Source organism: Rhinoderma darwinii, chromosome 3, assembly GCF_050947455.1.
Source record: "Rhinoderma darwinii isolate aRhiDar2 chromosome 3, aRhiDar2.hap1, whole genome shotgun sequence".
Classification (NCBI taxonomy): domain Eukaryota; kingdom Metazoa; phylum Chordata; class Amphibia; order Anura; family Rhinodermatidae; genus Rhinoderma; species Rhinoderma darwinii.
The window spans coordinates 337,059,830-337,076,464 of NC_134689.1; the positions used below are offsets into that span (position 1 = coordinate 337,059,830).

The window sequence follows — 16,635 nt, forward strand, 5'->3', positions numbered from 1 at the left end:
AGGGGTTGTCTGTGGTGAGACAACCCTTTTAACTTCACATGCGGTGGATTTGCGGCGGGTTATCACTGCAGATTCCCCGCTAAAAGTTTTACAAAACGCCATCCTCAGGCTGCATGGACAAATATGCAACATGCAGTTTAAACCTTTCCCGTGGCTAACCTGTAGATTTACGTCGGGAAAGGGTATTTAAACATGGCACCTGCTTAGAAGTCGAGCGGGCGCAATAGCCATTGGTCTCTGCTGTGTTACACAGCAGGGACCCAGCGGCAATGCTTGCGATCAGAGACATCTCTGATCGCAAGCATTTAACCCCTCAGATGCCAATGTCAGATGTGACCACTGGCATCTGAGGGGTTTTCACTTTACCGGCGGTCACCGGCTCCTGCACGGCAAGATCGCGTGAGCCGGTGTATTCCTCTAGCAGCTGAGAGCCTTCTGAATGCTCCCAGCCCTGCTATAGGAAGATTGCTATTGAGACCTGCCTGGTAGGTCTCAATAGCAATGTACTGATTTTCCCATAGACTGCATCCCAATACTGTGATATTGCAGTCTATGGCATAAGCGATCTGCTGATCGCAGGTTCAAGCCCCCTAGGGGGCTAAAAAATAGTAATAAAATAGTTTAAAAAAATTATACAAATTCACCCCCCTTTCCCTAGATCACATATAAAAATAAATAAACAAAAATAAACATAAACACATTAGGAATCTGAATCTGAAAATGCCTGAACTATAAAAATATAAAAATGTTTATCGAATACGGTGAACATCGTAGCTGCAAATAAGATCAAAATGGCCGAATCACGTTTTTTTGCCACTTCAACATCCCAAAATAATTGAATAAAAAGTGATCTAAATGCCAGACCTTCACCAAAATTATATCAATAAAAACTACATATTTACCTGTAGAAAAATATGTCCTACACAGCTCTATACACAGAAATGTAAAAAGTTACGTAGATCACAAATGCAAAAAAATGTTTGTTTTTTTCAAACTTTTTGATTTTTTTAAAGGTATTAAAACATAATAAATACTATTTAAATTTGGTATCACCGTGATCGCACTGACCTGCAGAATAACGGTAACGTGACATTTTCACCGTACAGTGAACACTATAAAGACGAATAAGAAAATGGCAGATCTGCTTGTTTTTTTCCAATTCCCAGTACATCACACATAATATTAAAAAAAGCCATTAGAAAGTACATTTTGTCCCGTAAAAATTAAGCCCCCATATGACTGTGTCAACGAAACAATAAAAAAGTTATGACTTTTTGAAGGCAGAGAAAAAAAACAAAAGCATAAAAATGAAAATTAGTCTGGTCTTAAAAGGGTTAAAATGGTTTTCCAAGGCTAGAAAGACTGGTTAGCCGTGACTTTTTTTTATGCCATGGCTTAATGTGAATAGAGATTTTATTAGGGAATGCTGCCATGTGTGGATAATCCCTATACACCTATAATATCTAGTGGCTTCACTATTGGTGAAAACCACCAGAAGATTTTGTGTCTTTTCTTCTGAATACCCTTGTGAGTTTTCTATTTAATACATTTAGCAGTTACAGATTTTGTTACCATAGTGTAACTATACACTGAAGATGTAACTGTCTACAATATAAGGACATGGACTGGGACAATAGGTGGAGAATCCTCTGCTCCCAGATTATTGTCCATTTTATAAACCACATCCACCAAATATAAGATATAAAAGGGTTTTTGGTACTTCCCATTGTACAGTGGGAACGTTTTGCATTGATTTGGAATAATGTTGTGTCGCTTTTGTCTATGAGTAAAAGTGCAGTAAAATAGCTTTATGTTGGAGTTAGAGATACTTGTATATGTGAATCTATAGGTCTTCATGTTGTCCGTGTCACCCTGATCTATATTTCTCTACCTGTTCCCCTGGTGTCCTCCTTCCTTTCCTCTTCTTTCTTGATTGCAGAGTTCTCTTCTTCACTTGAGTCCAAGATTAGGATCTTCTCTTCTCCATTCCCCTCTTCCTGGTCTTGAAGATCTATCTTCTTCTGTGAGATGATCTTCTGTCCTGAGCCAATTCTCCTCTTCCTCCCCTGGCTCTTCTTCATTGATGTCTTCTCATCTTCCAATGAGTCAAGGACATCTCTTCTCCTCTTCCCTCCTCGTCTTCCAATCTCCTCCATTTTTGATTGCTGCTCCATAAAGCTGCTCCACATCCACAGTCTGCGCCAACTGTCACCTGTTCTGCCAACAGCCGTTCAAATCTCAAGATTCAAATTGCCCGCATGCCACTGGTCATGTGATTAATAATTGACCAAACATATATTCTATATAGATACATATACAGCACCATCACTTCTTTTCTATGAGAATTATAATCATTCTTCATTTATTACTATAAACTCCAATGGCTTTCATTTCATATATTTTATCCATTCTGTCCACTTTTATTTCATTACTGACAGGGAAAAGTAAGTTGCAGGGACAGGGCATGTTGTTTGGGTGCCCAAGGCAGAGATCATAAATTGGGCTTTCCTTCTTGATACATATAGCTTAGTAGCTTGTTATTATCATTACTGTTATTGCATGAAACAATAGCAGTAATTCCTGATGTCCAATCATACTGATGTTTATAACATATGATTTATAATTTTCTACTGGAGAATCATTCAGATTTGAACAAATTATTTGTGTGTACATGTATGATTTCCACTTATAAAAGCATGTATCAATGACACACTCTGGAGTGCCCAAATAAAGGCCACATTATACGCTATTCAGCACCTGTATAAGATTGCCATACAGTGCCCAAATAATAGCACTTTATACCACTAGTGATATTCAGAGCATTCAGTGCTCACATAATAGTTCTATACTGCCCCAAAATAATAACAATACCATATTGTAAATTGTAAAAAAAAAGTACTGCCATTGTATGCCCAAAACAGCTCCATACTGTGCCATAAACCATAAAGCCATGAATATTAGTGTTATATAGGCCACATCTTATTTCCAAATAAATTACAAGTCATAATCCAGACTTCGCTGGAGTTAAATATGCCACATTTATTAAAAGTCACATGCATCTTTGGCTGCTATGAGTAGGCATACATTTGCGCTAAGAGTTACGCAAATTTCTAGCGTTAATTATTGTTAATCTATCGTGCCCCCTTCTGACTAACTCCGCCCACTTCTTTCACCACTTTTGAAAAGTATCGAGAGAGGTAAAGTGTGGCAAAAGTGGCGTTAAGCCATTAATAGGCACCCACCATAGTTTCTAGCCCTCTGCAGGAGTTTGGTAGAACTCATACTTTATTGGCAGTAGGTAAATTCCATAACATCATAAGCTTTCTGACGTGTTTCAGCCAGACTTCTGTGAATTCATGGAACCTACATATTGTATTACCCATCAATTGTGAGTCTAATGTCTCCGTGGACCTGTGATTACTATACACCAAGGTGGGGAGCTGACCTGCTACATCTGTTTACTAGTGGCCACAAACAAGTCTAGTACTAAGACCAAATAATACCAACATACAGTGCCCAAATAGTAGTGTCATACAGCTAGAGATACAGGACAAAAAGAAATTGAGGCAGCACTACCAAATATTTGAATGAAGATCCTTTTATTCCACGTGTGTGCAACGTTTGAGCTCGGTGTGAGCCTTTCTCATGCTTGAGAAAGGCTCACACCGAGCTGAAATGTTGCACACACGTGGACTAAAGGGATCTTCATTCAAATATTTGGTAGTGCTGCCTCAATTTCTTTTTGTCCTGATTGAGGGGTCACTCTTGGACTGTGACCTAGGAGGCGTGCACCCGTTTTAAAAATTGCATTTCTCTTCCTCCAAACACGGCGAGTAGAGTTAATGCCAAAGAGCTAAATTTTAGTCTCATCTGACCACAGCACCTTCTCCCAATCACTCTCAGAATCATCCAGATGTTCATTTGCAAACTTCAGACGGGCCTGTACATGTGCCTTCTTGAGCAGGGGGACCTTGCGGGCACTGCAGGATTTTAATCCATTATGGCGTAATGTGTTACCAATGGTTTTCTTGGTGACTGTGGTCCCAGCTGCCTTAAGATCATTAACAAGTTCCCCTGTGTAGTTTTTGGCTGAGCTCTCACCTTCCTCAGGATCAAGGATACCCCACGAGGTGAGATTTTGCATGGAGCCCCAGATCGATGTCGATTGACAGTCATTTTGTATGTCTTACATTTTCTTACTATTGCACCAACGTTGTCTCCTTCTCACCCAGCGTCTTACTTATGGTTTTGTAGCCCATTCCAGCCTTGTGCATGTCTATGATCTTGTCCCTGACATCCTTAGAAAGCTCTTTGGTCTTGCCCATGTTGTAGAGGTTAGAGTTAGACTGATTAATTGAGTCTGTGGAGAGGAGTCTTTTATACAGGTGACCATGTAAGACAGCTGTCTTTAATGCAGGCACCAAGTTGATTTGGAGCGTGTAACTGGTCTGGAGGAGGCTGAACTCTTAATGGTTGGTAGGGGATCAAATACTTATTTCTCTGTGCACAATGCAAATAAATATATATAATTTTGACAATGTGATTTTATTTTTATTTTTTTATATAATCTATCTTTCACTGGTAAAATTAACCTAGCCTAAAAATTCTAGACTGTTCATGACTTTGACAGTGGGCAAACTTACAAAATCAGCAAGGGATCAAATACTTATTTCCTTCACTGTATGTTATAGCACTATCCGTCGTACCTAGGTGGACTGCCTTGTGGTAACTATTGTGGTGACACACGTTGGAATTGGTTTTTGTGAGATATCAGTGTAACCTGCAATTTGTATGACACGAGAAATGATTCATATATCGTATGTGAAGTGTTATACGTGCTGTTCTTTACTCTGTGGTAACTTCCCTGCACCTTTTGGTAAGAGGTAGCGATCAGGGTTTTCTTTTAGGAGTCTCCAGAGTGGGATCCCCTTTGTTATATGCCCCTTCAGTGGGGTGCCAACAGGAGGTTCCAGATAGAAAGATGGCCCTTATCAGGGCGGTAGTTCCGCTACAGGCAGGGTCGGATGGAGGAAGGCATATATGTAGGGTAAGATTTTACTTTCCACCGTTTATACCATTCCCTTCCTTGATTTCTTTATCAAGTGTCTATTTTGTGTGACCCGGCTGCACAATCCGCCTTTTACGAGTATTTTTTTAAATTAACGGTTACGTTTTATATTGATGGGTGGATACATCAATTCACACCATGTCTTATATGCCAGAATATCATCAGACATAAGGTAACCTTTTTTGCCAGTATTTATCAGGATCCCGCGCCCCCAACTGTAGTGAGAAGCGCAGTCTACTGTGCTGTGCAATACAACTACACACAAATGAAAAAGCAGTGAATAGCAGTCACTTACTACACCTGTGTCGTCATACAAATGTCTGGTTATACGTCCAGCGGGAGCCGATTCAAGTGGTTCCACCAAACATAATCCCTGAACATGGTGTGAATTCAGCCTCTGTCAGTAAAGAATTGCAAGAAATGTCCATTTACAGGTTTTATTAAATTATTTTGCTCATTTGGAAATATAAGAAAGATTATGAAAAAAACAAATATCTGGGAACAGCAAGCGATTTGTTCTTCCTAAGGTCCTATATAACTACTGCAGACACGTGATTACTGACCCCATACAATCCATCTATATAACATTGGATGGATATACCACTGGAAATCATTGATAAATATAACAATGGCTTTACTGCAAAGGAAATTGTTGAGGGTTTATCATTTACCTGGTCATTATCATCTGCAGTGAAACATTCGCAAGTGAAAATTTTCATAAGTAAAATGGATCCAGGTTCATGTAAAACAAAAGGGCCGGAAATTCTTTAACTCTGGTCCCTGAAATGCAAGTTTCCAATGCGCTCTAAATACTATGGATTGCCAGACCAATATATATATATATATATATATATATATATATATATATATATATATATATATATATATATATATATATATATATATTATATGGACAGTATTAATGGACACCTTCATCTGATCATTTACTAACGTGCCCATTTCTATGTTTTACTTTACATATAAAAATTATTTCAATCTGTGATTGAATACATCCCCCTGAGGAAGCACATCGTGGCGAAACGCGCGTCGGGGTCTTTGCAGCGGAGCGGATACCATTCCTTTGTACTGACTTGAATCTACCTATGGGTAAGCTTTATAACCTAGCAGTCATGCTTCTGACTTTTTGCTACTCTCTGTGACAGGTATTGCACCTCTCCCTATCTATAACCTCCTACCTATGGAGATATTACCTTGTTCTTTTATTATTTATCTTTTCTATTTCCTGAGAAATGGTGCACTACTGTCATGATGCAATTGAAGCAGATATGTATCTAACTATTCATATAGCTACCCCTAGATGATAGGTAGTAATAATATTTGGTACGGTCTCCGCTTATACTAGAGTCGTCTCTTTATGTCATTTTAAGTATTTATTGTATTTGTGTAATAAAGATTGAAATAATTTTTATATATATACTGGTGTTAAAGGCGCTGATTTGTCTCTTTGTGGTATTTGATTATCATGGAGCCGCCTAGATGATATGGGGGGACAGTTTTGGTTCAAACAGCTCCCAGCCCTTATTACAACCTTGTTTGGAGTCTATATACTGTTTTACTTTACATGTTGCAGATCATATGGAGGGTAATAATCCTAATATTTTATAAAAGGCTTTTCATGAAGCTTTTTAGTAATAACATTTCTATGAATGGGACCTTATATGTGGGCGGGGGGGCTAACACTCTATCCTATGTACTGTCCTCTTATATATGGAAGCTATTATTGGACATTGTATTTGGGTAGGAGGGCTAACACTCTATCTTATGTACTGACCTCTTATAAATAGAAGCTATCATTGGATCTTGTATTCAGGCAGAGGGGCTAACACTCTATCTTATGTACTGTCCTCTTATAAATGGAAGCTATTATTAGAGATTATATTCGGGAAGGGGGGCTAACACTGTATCCTATATATAGTTCTCTTATAAATAGGAGCTATCATTGGACCTTGTATTCGGGCAGGAGAGCTAACACTCTATCCTATGTGCTGTTCCTTTAATGTAAAAAAATTTGAGTTTTTTCTATTAGCCTACAACTACTTTACCGTGCACTGGGGATCTTGAGGTGCCCCTTCCGCTGCAGGAATTGATGGAAATCTCCGCAGTTGACATACTCCATTCCAAGCAGCACAAGCCCCTGATACACAGAACAGAGACATATGAATGTTAATGTAGATCAGGGGTCTCAATACATGGCTCGCGGGCCGCATGCGGCCCTTGAGGTTATTATCTGCGGCCCCGCGGGTCACCGAAGATCCCTCGGGAGAGGAGAGAGCAGGCCGAAGGAGGAGCGTGCCGGCGCTCTTTCATCACGTCTTGATGGAGCATAGTCCCTTTCCCGCGCTGCTGGATTGTTGGTGGTAGGTCATATATGGACAGTGACTTCAGGGACTATTCCAGCAAAGGAATCCCTGGCCAGAGCATCAGCAACGCTCTGGCTGGGTATTCCACTCCTAGAGGAAGCCCCAATAGAGCTATCTATAGGGGGGTGGCACTATCTATAGGGGGTGTGTGTGGCACTATATATAGGGTATGTGTGGGGGGCACTACACCGTGTTCCAAATTATTATGCACATTGGATTTAAGTGTCATAAACATTTAATTATTAGTTTTTCAATTAAACTCATTTGCAGGGAGCCGGGCTCCTAGCATCATACTTATGTACGACGCTAGGAGTCCCTGCCTTGCTGTAGGACAACTGTCCCGTACTGTAATCATGTTTTCAGTACGGGACAGTTGTCCTGCAGCGAGGCAGGGACTCCTAGCATCATACATAAGTATGATGCTAGGAGCCCGGCTCCCTGCACTGTGTTCGGTCCGGGACTTGTGGCCGAAATACGTCCGTCAATTACGGACGTAATTAGTGTGTGTGCACATACCCTTAGGGATCTTTGGATCATTGTAATCAATCTCAGACACCTGGGATAATTCGTTTGCCAGGTGTGCCCAATCAAATGAAAACTACTTAAGAAGGACGTTCCACATTATTAAGAAGGCCACAGGTTTCAAGCAATATGGGAAAGAAAAAGGATCTCTCTGCTGCGGAAAAGCGTGAAATAGTGCAATACCTTGGACAAGGTATGAAAACATTGGATATTTCAAGAAAACTTAGGCGTGATCATTATACTGTGAAAAGACTTGTGGCTGATCCAGAGCACAGACTGGTTCGTTCAGATGAAGGTATAATGAGGAAGGTTTCTGCCAGACAAATTAATAGCATTAGGAGAGCAGCTGCTAAAATGCCATTGCAAAGCAGCAAACAGGTATTTGAAGCCGCTGGTGCCTCTGGAGTACCGTGAACCTCAAGGTGTAGGATCCTCCAGAGGTTTGCAAGTGTTAATAAAGCTATTATTTGGCCACCCCTAAACAATGTTCACAAGCAGAAATGGTTGCAGTGGGCTCAGAAATACATGAAGACTAATTTTCAAACCGTGTTGTTTACTGATGAGTGCCGTGCAACCCGGGATGGTCCAGATGGATGGAGTAGTGGATGGTTGGTGAATGGCCACCATGTCCCAACAAGGCTGCGATGTCAGCAAGGAGGTGGCATAGTCATGTTTTGGGCTGGAATCATGGGGAGAGAGCTGGTAGACCCCTTTAGGGTCCCTGACGGTGTGAAAATGACCTCTGCAAAGTATGTAGAGTTTATGACTGACCACTTTCTTCTGTGGTACAAAAAGAAGAACCGTGCCTTCTGTAGCAAAATGATCTTCATGCATGACAATGCACCATCTCATGCTGCAAAGAATACCTCTGTGTCATTGGCTGCTATGGGCATAAAAGGAGAGAAACTCGTGGTGTGGCCCCCATGTTCCCCTGACCTCAACCCTATTGAAAACCTTTGGAGCATCCTCAAGCAAAATATCTATGAGGGTGGGAGGCAGTTCACATCAAAACAGAAGCTCTGGAAGGTTATTCTGACATCCTGCAAAGATATTCAAGCAGAAACTGTCCAAATACTCACAAATTCAATGGATGCAAGAATTGTGAAGGTGATATCAAAGAAGGGGTCCTATGTTAACATGTAACTTGGCCTGTTAAGTTTTTTTTGATTGAAAGAGCTTTTGATTTCTGTAAATATGACCTCCTGATGCTGCAAATTCAACAAATTACCATTTTAGTTCTCTTTACAACCTTTAAAATGTTTTGATCTCTGTTGTGCATAATAATTTGAAACAGTGCATTTTGAGTTTTTTACTTCTAAAAAAACCTGTTAACATTAGGAGATTTGTTCAATAAAATTCGCATTATACTCCAACGGTTGATGGCTTGAAGATTATACTGACTGTCATTTGCATCGACTATTTAGGAAATTCAGCGAAAAATAACATTTGCATAGTAATTTGGAACGCGGTGTATGGGTGTTTGGCATTATCTAGAGGGGGTTTGGCACCATCTACAGAGGGCACTGTGGCACTATCTACAGAGGGCACTGTGGCATTATCTATAGAGGGCACTGTGGCATTATGTACAGAGGGCACTGTGGCCTTATCGACAGAGGGCACTGTGGCACTACCTACAGAAGGCTCTGTGGCACCATTTACAGAGGATGCTGTGGCATTATCTACACTTGGGACACTGTGGCACTACCTACAGAAGGCACTGTAGCACCATTTACAGAGGATACTGTGGCATTATCTACACAGAGGGCACTGTGGCACTATCTACAGAGGGCACTGTGGCATCATCTACAGAGATGTGTGGAAGACCACCTATCACACAAGATTGTCAACAGATCACATTGGTGTGCACCACCCAATAAAGTCGTATGTTTGAGGAAGGGGAAGGGGGAAGAAAGTATGTGATCTGTTATTAATACTTAACTTTTATTGATATACATTAAAATGAACAATTAAGCTAAAAGTCCAATGGTGCAACAAGGTATGTGTGAATGACCCCAAAACTCACATACCTGTGGGCCATGTATAGTATGGTATGGTATATAGATAATTAGTAGATTGTGTTGCTATCAACAGTGCTTCAGTGAGGAAAACACTATTGTGCTTCCAAAATAGCAAGCATAAGGTCTAAGACTGCAGCTGTGCAAATATAAGGGCAATGGTACCCGATAGCACTACCATGCGGCTGTGCTGCAGCAATGGGGGCGTACATAGCAAGGTCACGTTCACACTGTGCTGCAGGACAGCCGCATGGTAGTGCTGTCGGCTACCATTGCCCTTATATTTGCACAGCTGCAGTCTTAGACCTTATGCTTGCTATTTTGGAAGCACAATAGTGTTTTCCTCACTGAAGCACTGTTGATAGCAACACAATCTACTAATTATCTATATACCATACCATACTATACATGGCCCACAGGTATGTGAGTTTGGGGGTCATTCACACATACCTTGTTGCACCATTGGACTTTTAGCTTAATTGTTCATTTTAATGTATATCAATAAAAGTTAACTATTAATAACAGATCACATACTTTCTTCCCCCTTCCCCTTCCTCAAACATATCATCTACAGAGGGCACTGTGGCATTGTCTATGAGGAGGAGTGACACTGTCTACAGAGGGCACTGTGGCAGTATCTACAGAGGGCACTGTGGCAATATTTACAGAGTGCACTGTGGCACTATCAACAGAGGGCACTGTGGAGGAGTATAGTGCAGGCTTGCGGGCTGAGCCTGATCCATAGAACGAGCGTGTCAGCTGTATCTTACAGCCGACACTTCAGTGTAACAAGCAGTGAGATACTGCTCGTTCAACACCATAGATGCTGCGGTCAAAAGCAATCGCAGCATCTAAGTGGTTAGAAACAGGAGGACGGCCCCCTGTGACTTTGCATTGGCCCCCCGTGACATGATCGCGGGGTGCTGATGATTGAAATGGGAGCCTGATGAAGGCCCCCAGGTCACCCATCTTTGTACTCCTATTAAGCCCTTGTACTCCTATGTACTCCTATTAATCCCTGCTTTCATCAGTGTAATGATATACTGCAATACATTATTATTGTAGTATATCATGCAAGAAATACAATGATCGCTGGTTCAAGTCTCCTAGGGGGACTAGTAAAAGCAGTTAAATACAGTTAAATCGAATGTGACGCTAGAAAATGTTTTTTTTGTTTTTTTAGTTAAACAATTATTATTTGAGTGATTACACATTGTTTTAATTTTTTTAATTTTTTCACAAGTCAGGAAATATAAATTAGATTCTAATTTATAACATTTCCATGTGCTGGGCACTAGAGGGAGCACTTCCCAAAACTGCAGCATGGTCAATGTGGTAAAGCAACCTCATTGCTTTATACTGCGAATTTGGGGTAGACACACTCGCTCTAGTGTCCCCACACAATCCCTCCTCCCTTATTCTGGCTAGTGCCAGGAGAAGGAGGGGTTTGAATCTTCAAACCTCCTACACTGTGTGCCGCCATTTTCTGAGCGAAGTCGTCATCTTACTGTCCGGCAGCGGCTTCCGGTCCACATGAAAATGGCACCGGATTTCGCTCGAGAACAAGCTTCGTTTTGGTACCAGTATGATTTATCGGGTATTTCTCATTTTCAATATTTTCAAGTACGACATTTATTACATTCGGCTCCCGTTCCCATTCTCTATGGGGTTGTATGTGCCGTATTCCATCTGTGTATGTGTCGTTAATCGACACATATAGAGAAAAAAAAAATCGCAGCCCCCATAGAGAAGTAAAAGTAAGAAAAAAGTAAAAAGTAGAACACAAGAACACAAATAAATAAAATGTATTTTAATATCATACTAAAAGCAATATGATAAAAAAAAAATCATGACACCTTCCCTTTAACCCCTTAACGCATTACGTCATGGTAAGCGCCCTGTTCGCGCTCCATGACGGAATAGTACGTCTCGGGAGTAACGGCCATTTCGGCCGTCCTCCCGACACATACAGGAGCTGTGACAGCTGCTGTCTCGTACAGCAGCTGTCACAGCTCCTACAGCGGGGACCGATCGCTGTGTCCCCGCTGATTAACCCCTGAAAAGCCGTGTTCAATAGCGATCACGGCTTTTTAGGGGTTAAGCTGCCATCGCCGGCCTGCTACACGATATGTAGTGCAGTGTATTAGAATTGTGATCAGGGCCTCCTGCCCTCAAGTCCCCTAGTGGGACAAAGTAATAAAGTAAAAAAAAAGTTAAAAAAAGATGTGTAAAAATAAGAAAATAAAAGATTTAAAAGTAATAAAAGTAAAAATCCCCCTTTTTCCCTTATCAGTCCTTTATTATTAATAAAAATATATAAACAAACAAATAAACTATACATAATTGGTATCGCCGCATCCGTAACGGCCTGAACTACAAAATTATTTCATTATTTATCCCGCACGGTGAACGCCGTAAAATGAAATAATAATAAACCGTACCACAATCACAATTGTTTGGTCACTTCACCTCCCAAAAAATGGAATAAAAAGAGATCAAAAAGTCGCATGTACCTAAAAATGGTACTGATCAAAACTACAGTTCGTTACACAAAAAATAAGTCCTCGCACGCCTTTATTGATTGAAAAATAAAAACGTTATGGCTCTTAGAATAGGGTAACACAAAAAGTTAATGATTTTTTACAAAACATATTTTATTGTGCAAACGCCATAAGACATAAAAAAAAACTATAAACATCTGGTATCGCCGTAATCGTATCGCCCCGCAGAATAAAGTGAATGTCATTTATAGCGCACGGTGCACGCAGTAAAAAAAAAAGAATAAAAAAACAATAGTAGAATTGCTGTTTTTTAGTCACCACGCCACTTAAAAATAGAATAAAAAACTGATCAAAAAGCCGCATGCACCCCAAGAAAACTACAATGAATTCCTCAAGGGGTCTAGTTTCCAAAATGCTGTCACTTTTGGGGGGTTTCCACTGTTTTGGCACCACAAGACCTCTTCAAACCGGACATGGTGCCTAATAAAAAGGAGCGCTCAAAATCCTCTAGGTGCTCCTTTGCTTCGGAGGCCGGTGCTTCAGTCCATTACCACACTAGGGCCACATGTGGGATATTTCTCAAAACTGCAGAATCAGGGCAATCAATATTGAGTTGCGTTTCTCTGATAAAACCTTTTGTGTTATAAAAAAAATGGTATAAAGAGGATTTTCTGACAAAAAAAAAATATGTAAATTTCACCTCTACTTTGCTCAAAATTCCTGTGAAACACCTAAAGGGTTCATAAACTTTCTAAATGCTGTTGTGAATACTTTGAGGGGTCTAGTTTCTAAAATGGGGGGTTTGATTGGGGTTTCTAATATATGGGCCCCTCAAAGCAACTTCAGAACTGAACTGGAACCTAAAAAAATAAATAAATACTACGCTTCTTACATTATACTGATAATGAGCCGTGCCCACCCCGAGATGACCCCAGTTTTGACCGTTTGTATAAACGGAGACCCCTATTAGACCGTTTCAGAGCCCGGTTTTCCCAAGCATACACCCCCGAGATGTGTATTTCTATTGATGAGTCCTTGGTACATTTTAAAGGGAGGCTTCAATTCCGCCAGTACCTGCCGGGTAAGAAGGCAAGGTATGGAGTGAAGATGTATAAGCTGCGAGAGTGCATCAGGGTATACCTACAAATTTAGGATATATGAAGGGAAGGACACCAGTATTCAGCCCCCAGAATGCCCCCCCCCCCTTACTGGGAGTTAATGCAAAAATTGTGTGGGATTTGGTGCACCCACTGCTGGACCAGGGTTACCACCTCTACCTGGATAATTTTTATACCAGCGTCCCACTCTTCAACTGCCTCGCTTCCAGAAGTCCTGTGGCATGCGGCACTGCTAGAAGAAACCTGAGAGGCCTCCCTAAGACTCTGCAGGGCAAACGCTCAGAAGGGGTGAGAGCAGGGCACAATCTAGCAGCAACATATTGTGTTTCAAGTACAAGGACAAGAGAGATGCCACACCAGTACCCATGTACCTGTACGAGGTACCAGTACGAGGTACCAGTACAGAGACCCCCAAACCAGACTGCATCCTGGACTACTATAGGTACATAAGAGGGGTGGACTTGTGAGATCAAGTCCTGAAGCCCTACAGCGCCATGCGGTGTGGTATAAGAAGCTGGCCGGGCACATCATGCAGATGGCATTGTACAATGCGTACGTGCTACATCGATGTACAGGCCAGACGGGAATTTTCCTGGAATTTCAAGAGGTGGTTATCAAGAAACTAATTTTTATGGACCAAGAAGGGGGGGGGGGCACCCAGTACTTCTGGAGGCGAGGCCACACGCATCGTACCAGAGCAACACATTCCAGGAGAAGTTCCCCAAACTGGCAAGAAAGAAAAAAGTCAAAAGAAGTACAAAGTCTGCTATAAGGAATGACACAATATATCAATGTGACACATGTCCCGAAAAACTAAGGCTCCGTATGAAAGAGTGCTTCAAAATTTATCATACATCCCATGATTTTTAATCTACCCCAGTTTTACTTACCCTGATGCACTCCGCACAGCTTATCCCCCCTCGTCTTTCCCCTCTGGGCCCTGCTGCGTGCCTAGGCAGCTGATAACAGCCACATGTAGGGTATTGACGTATACCGGGGGGAACCCACATTACAGTTTATGGGGTGTATGTCTCAGGTCAAAATGCTCACTACACTTCTAGATGAATGCCTCAAGGGTGTAGTTTTTAAAACGGGGTCACTTCTTGGGGGTTTCAACTGTACTGGTACCTCAGGGGCTTCTGCATACATGACTTTGCACCAAAAAATCCCCAGTAGGCCAAATGGTGGTACTTTCCTTCTGAGCCCTCCCATGGGCCCAAACGGCAGTTTATCACCACAAATGGGGTACTGCCGCACTCAGGACAAATTGGGCAACAGAATGGGGTATTTTATTTCTTGTGAAAATTAGAAATTTTCAGCCAAAACTACATATTATTGGAAAAAATAATTTTGTTTTAATTCCCAGCCCAATTCAAATAAGTTCTGTGAAAAAACTGTGGGGTCAAAATGGTCACAACACCCATAAATGAATTCCTTGAGGGGTGTAGTTTCCAAAATGGGGTCACTTCTGGTGGGTTTTCATTGCTTTGATACCTCTGGGGCTCTGCAAATGCGACATGGCACCCGAAAGCCAATCCAGCAAAATCTGGACTCCAAAGAACAAATAGCGCTCCTTTCTTTCTGAGCCCTCCCATGGGCCCAAACGGCAGTTTATCACCACAAATGGGGTATTGCTGCACTCAGGACAAATTGGGCAACAAAATGGAGTATTTTATTTCTTGTGAAAATAAGAAATCTTGAGCTAAAACTACATATTATTGGGAAAAATTATTTTTTTTAAAATTCCCAGCCCAATTCAAATAAGTTCTGTGAAGAAACTATGTGGTCTAAATAGTCACATTACCCATAAATGAATTGTTTGAAGGGTGTAGTTTCCAAAATGGGGTTACTTCTGGTGGGTTTCCATTGCTTTGATACCTCTGGGACTCTGCAAATGCGACATGGCACCCGAAAACCAATCCAGCAAAATCTGGACTCCAACAAACACATAGCGCTCCTTTCCTTCTGAGCCCTCCCATGGGCCCAAACGGCAGTTTATCGCTACAAATGGGGTATTGCCGCACTCAGGACAAATTGGGCAACAAAATGGGGTATTTTGTTCCCTGTGAAAATAGGAAATTTTGATCATAAATTACATCTTATTGGAAAAAATTTCATTTTTTTAATTTCACAGCCCAATTCAAATAGGTGCTGTGAAAAAACTCTGTGGTCAAAATGATAACAACAGCCATAAATTAATTCCTTGAGGGGTGTAGTTTCCAAAATGGGGTCACTATTGGGGGATTCCTACTGTTTTGGCACCTCAACACCTCTTCAAACCTGGCATGCTGCCTAAAATATATTCTAATAAAAAAGGGGCCTCAAAATGCACTAGGTGCTTCTTTGCTTCTAGGGCTTGTGTTTTAGTCCACAAGCGCACTAGAGCCACATGTGGGACATTTCTAAAAACTGCAGAATCTGGACAATACATATTTAGTAGTGTTTCTCTGGTAAAACCTTCCGTGTTACACAAAAAAAATTGAATAAAATTGAAATTCAGCAAGAAAAATGAAATTTGCAAATTTCACCTCCACTTTGCTTTAATTCCTGTGAAATGCCTGAAGGATTAAAAAACTTTCTAAATGCTGTTTTGAATACATTGAGGGGTCTAGTTTTTAATACATAGGCCCCACAAAGCCACTTCAGAACTGAAGAGGTACCTTAAAAAAAAGGCTTTTGAAATTTTCTTAAAAAAAAGAGAAATTACTGTTTATGTTCTAAGCCTTGTAACGTCCAAGAAAAATAAAATAATGTTCAAAAAACGATGCCAATCTAAAGAGACATATGGGAAATGTGAACTACTAACTATTTTGGGTGGTATAACCGGCTGTTTTACAAGCAGATGCATTTAAATTCTGAAAAATGCTATTTTTTATAAATTTTCCCTACATTTTGCAATTTATCAACAATAAACACTGAATATATCGTCCAAATTTTACCACTAAGATAAAGCCCAATGTGTCACGAGAAAACAATCTCAGAATCGCTTGGATAGGTTTAACCCCTTAAGGACGCAGCCTAGTTTTGGCC

The 16,635-nt window shown here is 40.9% G+C and overlaps 1 protein-coding gene across 1 annotated transcript in view; it reads right to left on the reverse strand.

Moving 5' to 3' along the window:
* Positions 1 to 2,156, reverse strand: part of LOC142750494 (protein kinase C delta type-like) — a 37,416-nt gene extending 35,260 nt beyond the window's left edge. Inside the window, exon 1 of the mRNA XM_075859495.1 lies at positions 1,892 to 2,156. Within this exon, the coding sequence (XP_075715610.1) occupies positions 1,892 to 2,156 (265 nt within the window). The remainder of the gene's footprint in view (positions 1 to 1,891) is intronic.
* Positions 2,157 to 16,635: the final 14,479 nt, after the last annotated feature.